At 44.2% G+C, this 16,696-nt stretch overlaps 1 protein-coding gene across 1 annotated transcript; it reads right to left on the bottom strand.

Annotated features, from left to right (window-relative positions):
- Positions 1–3,212: 3,212 nt before the first annotated feature.
- TSLP (thymic stromal lymphopoietin) lies at positions 3,213–8,320 on the bottom strand. The gene is made up of 5 exons (XM_012473921.2): positions 8,287–8,320; positions 7,738–7,874; positions 6,831–6,875; positions 6,101–6,235; positions 3,213–4,094 (listed from the first exon to the last, which is right to left on the bottom strand). Exons 1-5 carry the CDS (start codon positions 8,318–8,320, stop codon positions 3,972–3,974), a joined length of 474 nt encoding a protein of 157 aa, XP_012329344.1. The 3' UTR covers positions 3,213–3,971.
- Between the last annotated feature and the right edge of the window lie 8,376 nt (positions 8,321–16,696).

Below are 16,696 nucleotides of genomic sequence, written 5' to 3'. Positions count from 1 at the left end.
CCAGTGGCACATAGAGACCAAGAGAGCATCCCTGTCCTACATGAGGATGGAAGCCCAGAGCTCCACGATCATCACACCTGCCCAATCATCCAGAAATAGGATGGGAAGGTGACTGAAACCCATACTGGTCCGATGCACCTGCCTCCCCTCATTGCCCAGCCCATACAAACGCTTGCTTTAACCACCGGGAAATCAACTGATGACTGACCATGTGACCCAGACAGAGACACGGGGAGAGGCTCAGCAAGAGAGAGGCTGTCATGCAAGAAACCAGCATCTGGGATCAGAGCACAGGCATCCCAACACATACACACACACACACAGAGACATACACACAGACACAGAAAGTCAAAAAGAGAGGGAGTGGGAAAGAAGTCTGCACCAAGGACATACTGGATAGTGACCCCAAATGTCATGCCCTGATCATTTCCAGGGCACATCTGCCTGTGTGCCAGTGGGCTGTTCTCTAACCCAGTGTCCTAGTGGTGGACAGTGGAAAAATACAGCTTCAAGGGCTACCTGGGGTGAGTAATACTCTGTCAGTGCTGTGTGTCTGTATGTGTGGAAGGGGTGTTGTTTGTGTGGGGGTGCCTGTAGGTCTGTCTCTCTCTCTTCCTTCCTGTGATTTCTCTCTTCCTTCCTGCTCCCTCTCTTTCTCACTCTCTGTGTTAGTGTGTGCCTGTGTGTATTTGTGTGAGTGTGTGTGTGTGAGTATGTGTGTGTTTTTGTGTTGGGACAGGCATGCCCTGTGTGCCAGAGGCTGGTTTCTTGCACGATGATCTCACTTTTGCTGAGCCTCTCCCAGCATTTCTGCCTGGGTCATGTAGCCAGTTGTCAGCCATTTCCCCAGGGAATCCAGATGGTGTTTGGGAAGGACTTGGCAATGTGGGGAAGGAGCTGCATTGGACCAGCATGGGTTTCCATCACCTCCCTATATGGAATGGCTGCTTTCTTAGGACCAAGATGATCACACCCCCCAGATGTGGACAAAAACCTCAACGCAGCTCACTGTCCACCTCAAGGAGGGCTGCCCAGGGACCTCAAAGAAGATGATTCTCACTTCTCTTGCCTTTGCCTTCATTGAGAACTCTAGCCACAGCTTGACACAGGGCCAGAACACAGCACCAAGAATGGAATGTGGCAAGCATCTCTCACTCCAAAGCTGATCTTTCTGGCCAAGTCAACCTTTTGGCCCTCCTCCAACCCAGATGCCCTTGGAGGTTGCATTGTGCCATATTTGGCCTGGAATCTGCCCTAGGCTCTGTCTTCCATCTTTTACTGTAGAGGCTTCTTGGTCTGGCTCAGTGTCTTAAGCAGACCACTCCACAGGCCAGCAGTGGGAAACATCATGGGGATGCTTTTCATGTCAGTTTCTCCCTCCAAACCTTTTTCAGGATGATTGGGCAGTTGTGATAATCTTGGGGTTCAGGGCTTCCAACCCCATGTGGAAAAGGGATGCTTTCTCAGTCTCCATGTCCCACAAGATGGCTGCCTGGCTGTCCTTTGCCCTCTCCACAAGACAATGTTGCAATTCACTGGCCCTCCCTATCATTCTTGAGGTCCATTCAGCTCCTCTGCCCCTCGGTAAAGTATCTTTAAGCACTGAATCTTTTGGCTCCCACAGATGCCAGAGATCCAGCAAAAGGGATTGTTTCACTGGCTGCAGGGGAGATTATCTTAGAAGTACATGCTGTTTGGTGGGGTGGCCCACCATTCCTTGGGGCCCATGGGACCTTTCTGTCCCAGTGAGAGCCTTTCTTCCCCTCTCCATTGTAATCCCATTCCCACTTATCCAAGTGGTATCCAAAGTGTTATCCTAGGTGTTGTCTGGAGAGCCCATCAGGCGCCCTGAATCTCCTCTTCCACCGGGAGCTGAAGCAGAAGACCACTCACTCATGGAGACCCTGAGGACATGAGTCCTATGTGTTTGACCCTGGCTTGGTCTCACTCATGCACATTTCCTAGGCATCCCCAACTTCCAGGAGCCAGGTACAAATGGAGTAGGCTACCCTAGTGTGCATTCATGAAGCAGGAGCCACTCCTTGGGTCATAGTGACATTCACCATTGCCCTGGTGATGGGTTCCTGAGATGTCACAAAGGAGAAGGTCCCTGTGGTGGCAGTGTGTCAGAAACCATGCTCAGGCCCCTCCTCTCGAGGACATCCACAGGATAGTCTCCAGAGCCCAGGACTCACTGAAGATGGGCCAGAAGAAAGAAACCTCAGAGGGAGCGAGCACCAGGGAAGAGGCAGAATCAAAGTCTCAGGTCTCCGCCAAGGGCTCACAGTTGAGTCTCTCCAATTTTCATGCTCTGGTCATCTCCAGACACCCCTGCCTGTGTGCCCATGGGATATTCTCTCACACAAGGGTCCTAGTGGTGAACAACAGAACACTGCAGCTTCCTGGGCTGCCTGGGGGTGAGTGACACTGTGCCACTGCTGTGTGTCTGTGTGTGTGGAAGGGTTGTTGTTTATGTGTGTGCACCTGTATGTCTCTCTCTGGTTCCTCTCACTCTTAGTTCCCACTCCCTCACTTTCAGACTTGCTGCATTTCATGTCTGTGTGTGTGTGTGTGTGTGTGTGTGTGTGTGTTTGTGTGTTGAAGTAAGTACTCTTTAAATGCTTACTGGACATATAATGTAAGCTTTCTCTTACCTGTTGGCAGGTAAGATGGATTTAAGGACATTGAACTTCCCCCTTCTGTCACAGTTTAGCCCCAACTAACCCTCAGGGGAGTGATTAGAAGAGCATGTCTACTCCTAGGAAAAATCAATGCATTCCCATGTGCTCTATTTTGGCCTAGGTTCTATCACCAGGGTTGCCCTTCCTATTGGTGTTTGGAGGATTCTGAGTGGAAGGTGAGTGAGAGGGTGCCTGTGGCTCTAGCTTGCTGCAGAAATTCAAGAATAGATTTGATATCCCCTGTTCACTTTTGACTGCTTTGTTTCTTCCAGGTGTGAGCAAGGTTCAAGAGGAGAGAAATTAAAAAAAAAAAAACCAGTGATAAAATTTAACAAAAGGATGATTGCAGTGCATCCTGAGCTGCCTATCTCCAAATATTCTTTCCTATAAGCAGAGCCAACAGGTATAAAGGGGAGGAGTCAATGGGCTCCAAGGATGAGTGGAGGTAAAAACTTCAAGAAAGACAATGTCCCTTAGAAAAGTATGTGTGTAAATTGTCTACTAACTAGATTTGAAAGATGATTCATAAGAAACGGATTTGAGAATTATTTTATTAAGAAATATATAGTGTCAATTACAAAGAAATATGTACATTTTCAAAAGTGTTCACAAAATAAATTAAAGTACATTTTATAATACATATATATATAAATTCATATATAATATGTGTGTGTGTGTATATATATATATATACAGTTTGTAACAAAAATACTTCTCAGGATCTACTTGCATATACCACTCTTGTCTGCTAGATAATATTTAAAACATGGCTTAGAATACTTTCACAGTATTTTGCTTGAAAATTATTTTAAATTACTTCATTATATTTACAACTATTTGTGTAACCCCATGTGCATTTACTTTCTTCTCTTGTAAATTTTTAGTTTAACACAATTAGTGTCATTACGTGTAGAAGGAATATCTGCCTTTTAAACATAAATTTAGGTGCTATCGTTGAGTTAAATATTTTTTCTTTTTCAAGGAAAGAAGCTCTAATACACTTTTGAATTTTCCTCTCGAGTAATGCTTATACAATTACAGTTGCGAATTTCTGCCACGAAGCCGGTCATCAATGTTATGGAAGCTTCTCTCAATATTTGAGGAGTAGTACTTCCCCTGCATTATAAACTTACATTAAACAATAAAAACTTACAAAAATAAGTTAAGAAACTCTTCTGTAATTAAAAGATAACTATTTGTGGTCTTTGTCACAGTTAATGTTTCATCTACTTAATAAAGATGATTTATTTTGGTGCTGTGAAACATGACCATAGTAAAGATGGTTTACTGTCATTTCCTTAAAGTTCGAATGAAGCGACGCCACAATCCTGGTAATTGTGAGACTTGTTCCAGACACTTATTGGTTGTGACTTTTCTTTTTTTCTTCTTCTTCATTGCCTGAGTAGCATTTATCTGTAGAATATGAGAATCAATAGTCAAAATTACTTTTCACTATCTTTAGTAACTGTTGTGTGCAGGTTATGTTGTCTTCTCTATGCAAATCCACCTTTCAATGTGTTTCTAAAGCACCTGCTTACTATGTGCTGGTATGTGACTTCTCCAGGGGAATGCCTTCCTGTTTCTCCATCCACCTATTCTTGCTTCAAGGTCAAGCACTACCTCCTTCAAAAAGCCTCTGCTAATAGCTCACACCTTGCTTTTGGAAACTCTTCTAGTGCTTAAGAATGTGCACAAGTCATTTAACTTGGCTCTCACATGCTTTTCTTAATATTGCATCACAGGTATTCCCCATAGCACTGAGGACAGTGTCTTAATCATAGGAAACACTGAATATTTGTTGAATGATTAAGTAAACGAATAAATTGCTGATTTCAAGATCTCCCTGACAAGATCACAAGTTCCTCATGGGCAAGAGCTGTCTTATATCTCTTTACAGACATAATTCAGTAAACATAGTCTAGTTTTTGGACCCAACATGCATGCTCCTGTCCCCCATCCTTCCTCCTCCCCTGCCCCACCATCTAGATGTGCCGCAGACCTCTGAGGGCTTATTTTAAAGAGGATTCCGGTGTATGTCTTTATCTGAATTACCTTTGAGTAGTACACCGGGGCTCCTAGACACACGGTATGCAGATTAATGAAGTAACAGGGTTACTAAGCACAAATCTTACAGTTTAAAATATGCAAAGACATAACTATTATTAGTCTTAGACTCCCCATTTGGGCTTGGGAGGTGACTGAAATAAATTTCTCCAAACTCTCCCTTTCTCACATGCTGTCCAAGAACTTGACGTAGACTTTTGTTTGTGCTCTTATTTGAATGAATTTTATTGTGGCCATCTGTAGATTTGCCAGGGTCTCCTTCATAAGAAGGCATGGAGCCAAATAGGTTTCTCATATGGCTGTCTGGTATTCAATTTCTAATTCAAGCTCAATCCAGACCAGCCCTATGACTTCAATCCTCAACATCTAAAAAGTTACAGTCTTGTCCATCTACTCAGACTGCAGACATATAAAGTCCACTAGGTTAATAAGGAGCAATCACACATATCTGCACTTGGCTCTCTCTTTCTTAAACTTGTCATCATGAAGATAAATTCTCTACTTTACTTGCTGACTGAAATAAATATTTATTGAGTGCCTATTATATGCCAGGCACTGTTCCAACTGCATTTACATGTATTGACTAATTTAATCCTCATAAACAACCTGTATAAGACTGATATGACATTTACTTTACTCATGAAGCTACAGTACACGGAGGCTAAGTAATTGATCCAAGTCTTCACAGAAGTTATGGGGCAAGGATTCAAAGTCAGGCAGGCTGTCTCCAGAGTTTCCACGCCTAACTTTCCACTACACTATCTCCATATTTAATGCTACACATGCATTCAAATGCAGATAACTACATCTGTAAAACTATGTAAAGAGACAGCAATAGCACCCATACAATCAATTAAGTAAACGTAGGATAGAGATTTTATGTATAATGCAACATTTTAACAAAGAAGCTCACAATAATTAAGTGATAAGAACAAGCGGTGTTGCTCAAACTTTGGACTGGACAAGAATCTCTCAAGGAGCCCGATAACCTGAGATTTTGATGTTGAACGTCTGGGTTGAGTCGCTGAGAATTGGCATTTTTAACAGCCATATCCCTATGCTCCAGCAATCAAAACATCCTGATATAGGAGGCTCACTCATCATACCTTGAAACATTGCCCTAAGGTTTAGGACCGTAATTCAGCCAAAATGGAATCAGAACCCTAGAAATAGGTGGGTTTGAGTCCAGGTATCAACGTGGGACTAACTGACATCCGACCGCTTTTACCCGGCTTGTTTGCTCTTGAAAAGATAAAACCTAGATAAAAGTCAGAGAACGACTTCTGCACCAAAGCCCCAGTTTAACTCAAGGTTATCCCCAAGGTACAAAGCGAGCGTCTGAGGCTTGGGCTTACCTGAGTTTCCGAATAGCTTGGGCACCAGAGAGCGAAGGTAGCGTTAGTTCTCACGGCGAACAGTTCCTTGGCGAGTGACGCGCAGCCGGGGGTGGGATTGAAGGTTAGGCGCTGGATTTCAGTAAGGCAGTGTGACTGCTCATCGGCGGCGGCAAAGTTTACGAGAAAAGGCGAAAACACCAGAAAGAAAAAAAAAGAGAGAGTGCGCGTTGGTGAGAACTGAGTGAAAGGGGAGGGGAGGAAGGTTAGGGAGGAGCGGAGGACACCGCAAACAAGAGTAAGAGCGAGGAGGTCACGATTGAGAAGAGCAAGGAAGAACCAACCGCTGGGGAGCAGGGGCGTGGCGAGGGTGGCGGAGGGCGCTTGTTGCGAAAGGACAGTCACCCACGCTCGCTCCGCCCAAGTCTCCAGGCTGCCCAGGAGGCGAAAAGCCTGTGCCCGAGCGTGAAGGCTGGGACCCCAGCAGGTGGTGCCCCTGACAACATTTCCTGGTCCCAGTTCCCGATTTGCCTTTCCTCCGGATAGAGACTTCCTCTCCCTAAACTGGAACAGAAGCGTTGTCCCAAGCTAGCCGCAGCCCCGCGCTGGCAGTCCAGTTGTCCCCTATCCCTGCCGGCGTTGTCCGGGAGCCTAGGCACCTCCCGGGGTTCTGCACACCGCAGGTTACTCCCTCTCCAAAATGCCTAGCACCTCCCTGGAGAAAGTCAGCAGCACTGACCTCTCTACTCACCCGATTGTTACAAAAGATGGTGTTGTTGAACTCGGTACTTTTGGTCTGGAAGAAACAAAAATGTGACAAGGAGGGTAAAGACTTTCAAGTCTACAAGGAAAATCATTCCTCCACCCTTTGTTCCCAGGCTTTAAAGGTGCTCTGAAAACAGTTTGCAATCAGATACCTGTTTCCTATATCATCGACAAGGCAGTGAAATAGTCTTCAGATAGTGCTGGCTAGTGTTTGAAACCACACCAAAAGGTTCAGGTCTCAGAGGGAGACCTCCCCACTTCCTTCCCTCAAGTCACGGCTGCACACGGCACTATGCTTGTGAGCAATAATGCCATTCTTTGGATGTCCACATCTGTACTGTAACCGTTCATGAATACAAACTCTATCGAGAAATTAGGTTAATCAGGAAAATGATTACTATATATAAATAAATGATTTATATATAAAATGATTACTATAAATAAATCAGGAAATTTATTCTGTAATAAATTGCATCCTGAAACATCTAAAACACTGGAGAGACCTGAAGCACAGCATCAATCCTTAGAGCTTAGCTCATGAGAATGGTCTCTCATTTTCTCCTCTTTCTTAAGCTCTTACTTCCTCCTGCTGTCTTTTTACAGCATAATCGGAGCAGTACTTTAGCAGAGAATAGACATCCTTGACGCATAATGCACTGCCTATCAATACCTGCTCTTCATCAGCATCTGCAGGCTTAGAATGTGCCAATTTCTAAATAATTATTTTAGATGCCAATATATTTGAGTATCACTTGTATGAATTCTTGACAAAATGTGGGGCTATGATTTTTTTCTAAATTATTTTTCTTTCCTACAAAGTTAAATTGTAGAGTGTGTGTATGTCTACCTTTCTGATGAAAATACATTTGTTTCAAAAAAGTTTCTTCACTTACCCCACTCATGTATGTAAGCAAGTCTTCACGAATAGTACGGCAATACTCTTTTTTAATCTCCGTAAAGTCACAGTTAGTGAAGTCATAAGTTAGCACCAGCCCTACAAGTTGTAAGATGAAGATTTTCCTGAAAGAAACTGACAGAACATATAGTAAGGTATGAGGGAATGTACATGGAAACCCAGTTCCACCCCAGTTTCACACTAAACTCTTCCCACCAAGGCTGAATTGCCTCTAGATCTGTAGGGCCTGCCTTAGGGGCTAGTGCTCAAGCACCAGGCTTTGCCTCTCTTTTCCAGTACACAAGAGGCCCTTATTCACCCATGCTGTTGCCTTAAGTTGGAGTCTCCCTGATGCTCCAGAGCTTTCTGGCTGCACATATATAACACCTAAACGCCTACGGGCTCTTTTCTCCTAGGCCAATGATTTTCTACCATGTCATTCTCTTCCTTTATAGAATTCTGAATTGATGATGTGAAAGGAAAAAAAAAGGAGTAGCTAAATCTATGGAATTTTAACATTAGTAAAGTCATCAGGAATTTCCCTCACCTTCCTCCTTTTTCCTTTGCCCTAAATTCTTCATATGTGTGAATGTCCTTTAAGAAATGGATACTGGTGTCTTTTTCCTGTAGGGCGTTACCATGACCAATCCTTTCTATTTGGGAAAAACACCTTCTGAAACCAGTAGTCACTTTAAAGATTTGGAGTCCTTGAGTACTGCCTGTGCATCCTAAACACCTTTGAGCATTTCATGTGGACACTTTCAACTAGTGCTTTCCCTTCTCCTTGGCTAGTAAGAAACTGTGCTTACTTATGGGATGCTTTGGAGGGTAGGTGCAGTTTCAGTCTTCGACAGTGCTTCCCTGCGAAAGCATTAAATGTGCAACCGTGACCAGAAACTCAGGGACAGGAAAGATAAGAGGTTGAAATAAATGGAAAAAGATCTGATATGCCTTGTTCTCAAAAACCCTACTTTTCAAATTTCCTGTATCAATTTTAGGAAAAGCGCCTACTCTTGGTAACTAGGGGCACCTTAGGGGCTGAAGTGTCCTCTAGCACGTTCTAGCAGGTGTCAAGAACTTTTAAAACCACAAAGTCCAAGGCGCAACCACCTTCACAGTCACATTCTTAACGCCAGCGCTGGACTGGGCTGCTGGGTGCGCAGCGGTGAGCGCACGGAGAGGATGCTGTCCTGCGCCCAGCTCTCCCGGAGGCGGCGCACGCTTTCGTGCGCTTTGCTTCCCTGCGGCTGAGCCCCGCGCAGTGTCGCCAGGATAACTTCGGTCACCTGGGGCCTGAGCCCGAGCACTGGTTTTAGAGACAGGAGAAGCTGCGAGATGGCGGGCTCAGATTTGGCTAGCAAACTCTTGCTGATTCAGAAAAGAATGGTTAAAAACGCAGCCAAGTGAGTCAGGGAGAACGCCCTAGAGAATGTCTAGCAGTCTTCCTAGCTCCAGCAGCACCAACGGAGGGCTGAAGCCAGGGAAAGGCCGACACACTGATCAGGTTGCTGAGATAAACCCTCTGCTCCGCCCTAGCTTGGCTCATGCTGCCCCGGGCCCCCTCGACATCCAGTTCCCCTCTTTCTCTCCTTCCCTTCCGCTCCCCGGTCCATCTCCCCCTACCCCCCTCCCTCTCGTGTCAGAGCCTGCATCGCACTGGTCCTTGGAAAGTTCCTAGGAGTCATCGCTCGGAGCAAAGAGATTGGACACCGTGTGTAAATCCCAGCAAATTTCACAGGCCATGCGGTGCCTGCGAAAAAGAGCAGGGAATGTCGAGGGATGCGGGAAAACAGTAGGGGACAAACTCCAGCCTGAGTTAAACTCTTTTTCATAGAAGGCACTCGTCTAGAGGGGCGGAAAAACCTCTGATTCACCGCTGACTTCAAAGATGCTGCTTTTCTGGAATTCTTCATGTGTTGTACTTAAGTCACCACAGCATTAATTGAAAAAGAAGTCCATTTTTCCTCCATCACCAACTCCTCAGGGTATTGGGGGATAATGCCAAAGCCTGATTCATCTGTTGTGACATCAGAGGTGATTCTGGTCGGCAGCTGGACATTGCATAGGCGGACAGGAGCTAAACCCAGATTTCTTCACTGGGCTGGGATAGCTCCAAGAGACAAAGGCAAGGGCATGGTGGCTGCTTCTGTCACCTTCACTTCACATACCCTCCCCCTCTAGTGGCTTGCTGTAGGGCCAGAGAGTGTGACTGCCCACTGGAACCTTCAGCTTCATCTCTTGATTGCTGATGGGGGCAAGAACAGCAGAAAGCAGCCTGCATTGAGGCTCGACTTGCATTCTACTGGAGGTATAACCAGAATGCCTCTCCCTTATTTTGTTTCCTCCTTTGAAGCCCCCTGTATCTATATCTATGCAGAGTCTTTGTAGAGAAGAGGCAAGCAGGGTGTCTCCGCCTCAGGCATTCTGAAAGGCGTCTTTTCGTCTGTTAAAACATTGCTAAACACTTGTTCCTGTTGCCCCCAATTTCCTTATCTGTAATTATGTGACCTCTTAGATCACCTTGATTATATTACTTTTCTGCTCAAAACGTTATGGGCAAACAACCTACTCAAGGTTGTTTTTGAGATTTACAGTTATCCCTCCTGCATTGACTCCAAGCTCTTTCCAGCCTTGTCTCCTTCATTCTCCTAGGCTTCCAGCAAACAGTATCTGAAGGTAATATGGTCTAAACATGCTCTGAGCTTTCTTCTCCCAAGTCTCCCAATACGATATGTTAGATTTTCATATCTTTCCATGTTCAACTTGTTTGATGTCTCCAAAAGTGGTCTTCTACCTGGATGCGACCTCATTATTTTTTAAGCCATATTTATTTGGGACCTCTTTCTATGGCTTCCATAGATTACTTCACATTTCAATAATGCTTTTCAACCTTATCTATCAGATTGCAAGTTCTTTAAGAGTAGGTCGGATGTTTTATAGCAGACCATTTGTTCACTCTTTACTTTTCCAGTAGCATTTGAAGTGACTTGCAATAAATATATTGGTGCCAGAAGATAAAAAAATAATCAAGGTGAGACAAGACAACGGAACAAAGGAATAAGGCAGTTAGAATCAGGTGCAGAAAAGACTACAGAAAAGCATTACTAAAAACTGGAGAATTAAAATAATTGATCTTGAAAATGAGTTCTGAGCTTCCAAACAACCACTAGGCTATGACTAGCTTTGTTACACACAAACTCACTATGAAAACCAATTTTTCTTAAGCTTTTGGTCATGATCATAAGCACAACATGGCTCAGTCTTCTGTGCTACATGTAATGGATATTTAATGAATTCTCAATATGCTTAAGCATATTAACCTCTTATGAAGATCATTGTCAGGAAGAAAATTCTTTTCCATTGAAAGAACCTCTCTATAAAGACTTCCTTTTCTAGCTCTTTGCTGCTGTCTTTCTGGAATGTGCTTATGTCTTGTTTGGGGCAACAAGTCAGACCAAGACCATCTGTGAAAATTCCTGGTGAGCTAAAAAGCTTCCTGTTTTTCCTCTCTTTTCATTTGTCCAAATGCTGAAGGAGTAAGCAGTATCTACATACCTAGTTTGTCAAGAATGGTGTGTTTCCTATATGGAAATAGAAGTGAGATCATTTGTAACACTGATTACTCAGGGAGCTTAGGTAATAGTCTCACCCAGATCATGGACCAGAAAATGATCCATGACAGAGCTCTCTTTTCTTCTACCCTCACTAAAAAGATAAATTATTCATTTATTTTCTTAATACTTTAATTTCTTGTTTTAATGATGCTTTCCATTCTTTCTTTTATTCCTTTATTGTTTTCCTTCTTCTTTTTAAACTTAGGTCTTTCTTCCTCTTCTTTGAATCATCCTGAAAATTTAAAATAGCCTAAAACTCATAGAAAATTCAGTCCGGGTTTGAAAAATAGTTGCCAAAAGAAGACTGCTATTTTTTTAAAAACCTTATTCAATAATAGAATGATTGGATTTAAAACAATGGAAAGGTTATCAGAGAGGTTATTAATGAGATGGGGGAGATCGCTCTCTTTGGAGTAAGAAAAGTCAATGACATCAACTTTAGCTTGGTAATAATTTAGAAAGGGTAATGATGGACTTTCCCCAGCAGAAGGGTGTTCTTTGGTCCTGAAAGTAAGGTGTATTGCTCTGGATCCTCCAGGATACAAGTCATACAATCATTCTACCTCTTGGTTTTCATATGCTGAGAAGTGTCACATTTTCAGAGGTGAACATCACTTCTCTTTTTCATATTCTACTTTAATCATTTATAGCCAAGTATGGTATTTATGTAAGGAGAAGTGACCAGTGGTCACCTCTGAATGTGATATCTATTGTGTCTATTTCCTCTGCATTTTACATTTATATTCATGCAGATTTGCTGTTGGTCTAAACCATTGATTTGGTTGACCAGACTCCATACTTCCTCTAAGATCTCTTGGGAACATCTGTGGACCAGAAGGTGGAGTGAAGGAGTTTCCTATGACAGATATGAAAAACATATTGTTTTTTAATTTCATTTTATTCCCAGGCTGATGGTACCTGCATAATCAGTCCATGGCTGTGAAATGTGCCCAGATCTTTTTGAAATAGAGAGTGAGGAGACTAAATATATTTATGTAAACCTCGTGCTTACGTTCATTGCTCTGTGAAGAAATAGTCTTGCTCTCATCCAGTTGGGGGTAAAGTAAGTTCTTGCTTACTTTGCTTTTTTTCTACAACATAATAGGACATGAGTAGGGAGAAGATTGTTCAAGAAGAATGTAAGAGTTCAGCTTTCTTAGAATGCTTCAAAAAAATTTTGGAAGAAGTCAGAGCTAAAGGATAATTTCAGTTTTGGATACTTTATATGCTGGATATCTTCTATTTTCCCCTCTGAATGTGGTATCTATTTTGCCCATTTCCTTTGCATTTTACATTGTGTATATAGGTATACTCTCTGTCCTATACCCTGGGAGCCAACCCATAAGGACTGTATCCATAGGCTCCCCTGACCTCCAGTTTCTGGTTGGGTTCACCTAATTGGAGATAGATACTGGCAAGAGATCAGAAGGTAGTAAGACAGTGAAGTTTGGATTTTTAATTCACCCATTTTCCAGCGGTTGCCTCATTATAGATTGGATGCTTTTTGTTATAGAGGGCCACAGCTCCTGTTTGTTGACCTTTTCATCTTGCTGCCTGCCAGGTTCTAGTAACTGTTTCCTCCCTTTGTCCTTGTAGGGTAGGGGTGATAACAGCTTCTTATTTTTGCTAGCCTGGGATAGGATACTCCACTATTGCAAAAGTTACAGTTTGGCTGTGCTAGACCCAGTTTATGCCCATTGTCCTGGAATAATTTATTAAGAAAGCTTCCTTTCACCCTCAAAAGTGGCACCATTCCTAAAACAGCAACTCAAAGTTCTGTGAAAAGAAAGTGGCACCATTTCAACAATGAATTATATGATTAGTCCTGATTTTCCTGCTTATGTCCTTTGTAAAGAGTCCCTTTATTAAACTTTCTTGCAATTACCCAGTTTGAGTATGCTTCTTATTTCCTGTGGGCCCCTGACTGATGCAGTCATTCACAGGAGTCAGTAGGATGTCATGCAGGCATCAGGTAGCATTCCTTTCCTAATCTTTTAAGTCTTCCTTGTGGCATCATACCAGTTCTATACGTCTTGTGTTGTACTGAACCGAGCATAGAAAGTCAACACCAAGACAAAAGTATGCCAAATTGCAGGGTTTTTATTGCCAGCGGCCACAGAGGACTCGCGTCTCTCCAACCTGTGGCTTCAAAAGTAGGGTGTCAATACCTTTTATACTCCTAAAACCACCTCGGAGGTAAGGCTGAGGAGCGAGGATGGGGTTGAGGGGTTTCAGACATTCCGAGGGCTAGTGGATTCTGTAAATCACCTCCTGGGTGGAGATGAGGGTGAGGGGCTCCGGACATTCCAAGGGCCAGGGGACTTTTGTCACTCAGATTGTTACTTAAGTGGTTTACAGAAGTCAAGATAAATGTTAGTTTACACATTGTCTGGTAGTGGTGGGAATTACAGACCTTAGTTACTTATTACATGTCACAGGAGCCAAGATGGCATGGGTTTGGACTGCTTGCCTCTCACATTAGGGTCACGGAGAGCAGTTTCAATAGAAAGCCGAGGTATGGTTGAGGTATGCCGTTTTATGGGGCTTTTTCCATGTCACATTCCTCCCTTGTTTTATTTACAGGAATTAAATCATTGATTCCTCTAACAGGTTAGTATTGTTTGTTTGTTTTAAGGGCTCATATTGAGACCTTAATACCATTAATTTTACGGAGTCTACCCTAGGTTTTATGAACCTGAGCAGTTGGTTTAGGAGGCAGGGGCCGAACATGAGTCCCAGTAGGAGTAGGGCCAGAGGTCCCACCAGGCCCATAAGGAGGGAAGTGAGCCAAGGGGACCGGGGAAACATTTTCTGATACCAACTTTCTGAAGCCTCTCGAAGTTGTTTTCTGGTTTTGAGATTCTGTTTGACCAGGGAGAGGCTCTCTTGGATGAGGACTGACCTATTAGCATAGAAGCAACATTGTTCATTAAGGGCGGCACATAACCCCCCTTGTTTTAAGAATAGTAAATCTAGTCCTCACCTGTTTTGGAGGACTATTGCAGCCAAAGACTCAACCTGATCAGTGAGTTGGGAAATGCAGTTTTCCAGGTGGCCTAAATCAGTATCTATGTGCTCAGAGAGAGTTTTAAAATTTTGGTCCCCAGTTATAAGAGCTGATATTCCAACTGCGGTGGAGGTAGCAATGCCTAATCCAACCAGTAGAGGGATGATGATAGTGACGCATTTCCATCGGGTAGTAATAATATCTGATGGGGCCAGGAGGTTAAGTCCCTGTTGGCCATCATAAATGTCAATTCTGGGGAGAATGTGTACCGGTGTACAGAGTATGGGAGCGGAGCTGCTGAACTGGTATATGGAAATGCAGTTGGTGAGGCCAAAAGTGCAGGCTAACCAAGTGGTATCTGGGGCCCTATAGTTAAGGTTTTTACCATTAAAGGTTACATTGTGGGAGACATTACAATAGTGCCCATAGGGAGAACCTGCAAGGGTATAATTTGGGGAGTGGTAGCAGTGCCCAGACCCTTCTATGTCCCCCAGGGTTAAATGGAGTGTGGATTGGGAGCATGAAGAATTGGACAGGTTGGCAGGTAATTGGGAAGACAACCCAGTATAAAACGGTGGTGAGGGTTTAGACAGAGCCAACAGTCTTTTCCTAAATCTGGGTTAGATTTGTTGAGGAGGTGGTGAGCCGAGGACAACAAGATTAACAGGGTTGTGTCCTCTTCGAGCCGAGTTGGAGTTGTAGGGGAAGATTGTTGAGGGGTGGTATTGATTATCTGGATGAAGGAGCTTTGTACTTTTAAGGGGGCCTCCTGTTGCTGTAAGACCTGGGCAATGGGTCCTAGAGGGTGGGGTCTGGGCGGGGTTATACGCTGGATGGTAAAGATGCTTCCCATGTCCCACCCACTCATATATACTCTGAGATCCCAGGTTCTCCCCGTTGTCCATCTACCATCTAGAGTAGTTACAGTTATCTTGAGTGGGTTACAAGTTCCAGTGTAGGATGGGGATGGGGGAGAGTCTTGGTTAAAAGAGATGAAGGAGTCTCTGTTTTTGGTGTATCTTGATACAGTGGAGATAGTTTCACAGCCCCAGTGGGGGCAAAATTATTCATTTAAGTCTCCACAGTTCCACCTTTTTTGTGGGGTGGATCCTGGGCACAGATATAATCTGTAAGTTTGAAGTTGTTGCTCTGCCCTTGCACTGCCACACCCAGCTATATCTTTTGTCCTAGGATCTACGTTTGGGGTTAGGAACGGGTCCAGGAGGGCACAGAGGTCTAGGGAAAAGGTAATGGGAGTCTTCGGAATGTACGCGAGGGTTAAGTTGACTAGGGTGGATCCCTTCCCAGTTAATGAAGTAACATAACCTCCAGTGGAGCCCTCGGTGAGGACCCATTGTTAGTAGGTGGGTTCTAAGGGGAGTTTGCTTTAGGGATTTACAGCATAGATTAGGGTGGCGAGGGTGGTGACCGCAAAGAGCGCACAAGTCTTAACTTTAGTGAGTCGGGGGCAGGGAGTGTTTGATGCTCCATTGTCCTTCTGGTGGGGCAGTCTTGACGTAGGCATGATGAATCCAGGCCATCAGTCCGTCTATCTTGAGTGAGGTGGGCGTGGTCAGGATAACCGTGTAGGGTCCCTTCCAATGCGGGGTGAGGCCAGATGTGGCGAATCTTTTAACAAGGACAGTCTCTGGGCTGGAAGGGGTGTGTCGGCTTGTCTGCGTGGTCCAATGGGGTGGGACGGGTGTCCTTAATGAGCTGGTGTATCTGGGATTGAACAGACTGGAGCGTCTGTAAGGCCTTAAGGAGTGTATAGTTATGGACTTCAGCATGCATAGTATCCGCGGGTCTGGGGAGTAAGGGAGGGGGCCTGCCGAACATGATTTCAAAAGGGGAGAAGCCTTTTTGATAGGGTGTGCACTGGATGCAGAGGAGGACAAAAAGAAGCAGGCTTACTCAGTTTTCACTGGTTTCTAAGATAAACTTTGTCAGGGTTTCTTTTATTGTCTGGTTCATTCGTTCGACTTGCCCTGAACTCTGGGGACAATAAGCACAGTGTAATTTCCAGGATACACCCAGGGTCTTGGCTAGGCCCTGAGAAATTTGTGCAGTAAAGGTGGGCCCATTGTCTGACCCCAGCATTAGAGGGAGGCCGAACTGAGGAACAAGGTCCTGTAATAGTTTTTTTGTGACCACCAAAGCAGTCTCGGACCTAGTGGGGAAGGCTTCAACCCATCCAGAGAACGTATCTATAAACACCAGGAGGTATTTATAGCCATTTGCTGGGGGGTTTATTTCAGTGAAATCTACTTCCCAGTGCTCCCCAGGGCTAGTCCCTCTGAGTCTTACTCCTACCTGGATAGACCCGTTCCCTCCTG

The sequence above is a fragment of the Aotus nancymaae genome, unplaced genomic scaffold, assembly GCF_030222135.1.
Source record: "Aotus nancymaae isolate 86718 unplaced genomic scaffold, 86718_ANA_hifiasm-v0.15.2.pri h1tg000014l, whole genome shotgun sequence".
Lineage (NCBI taxonomy): Eukaryota > Metazoa > Chordata > Mammalia > Primates > Aotidae > Aotus > Aotus nancymaae.
Note: the sequence above shows the minus strand (reverse complement) of the source record. Positions and strands in the feature narration are given on the sequence as shown.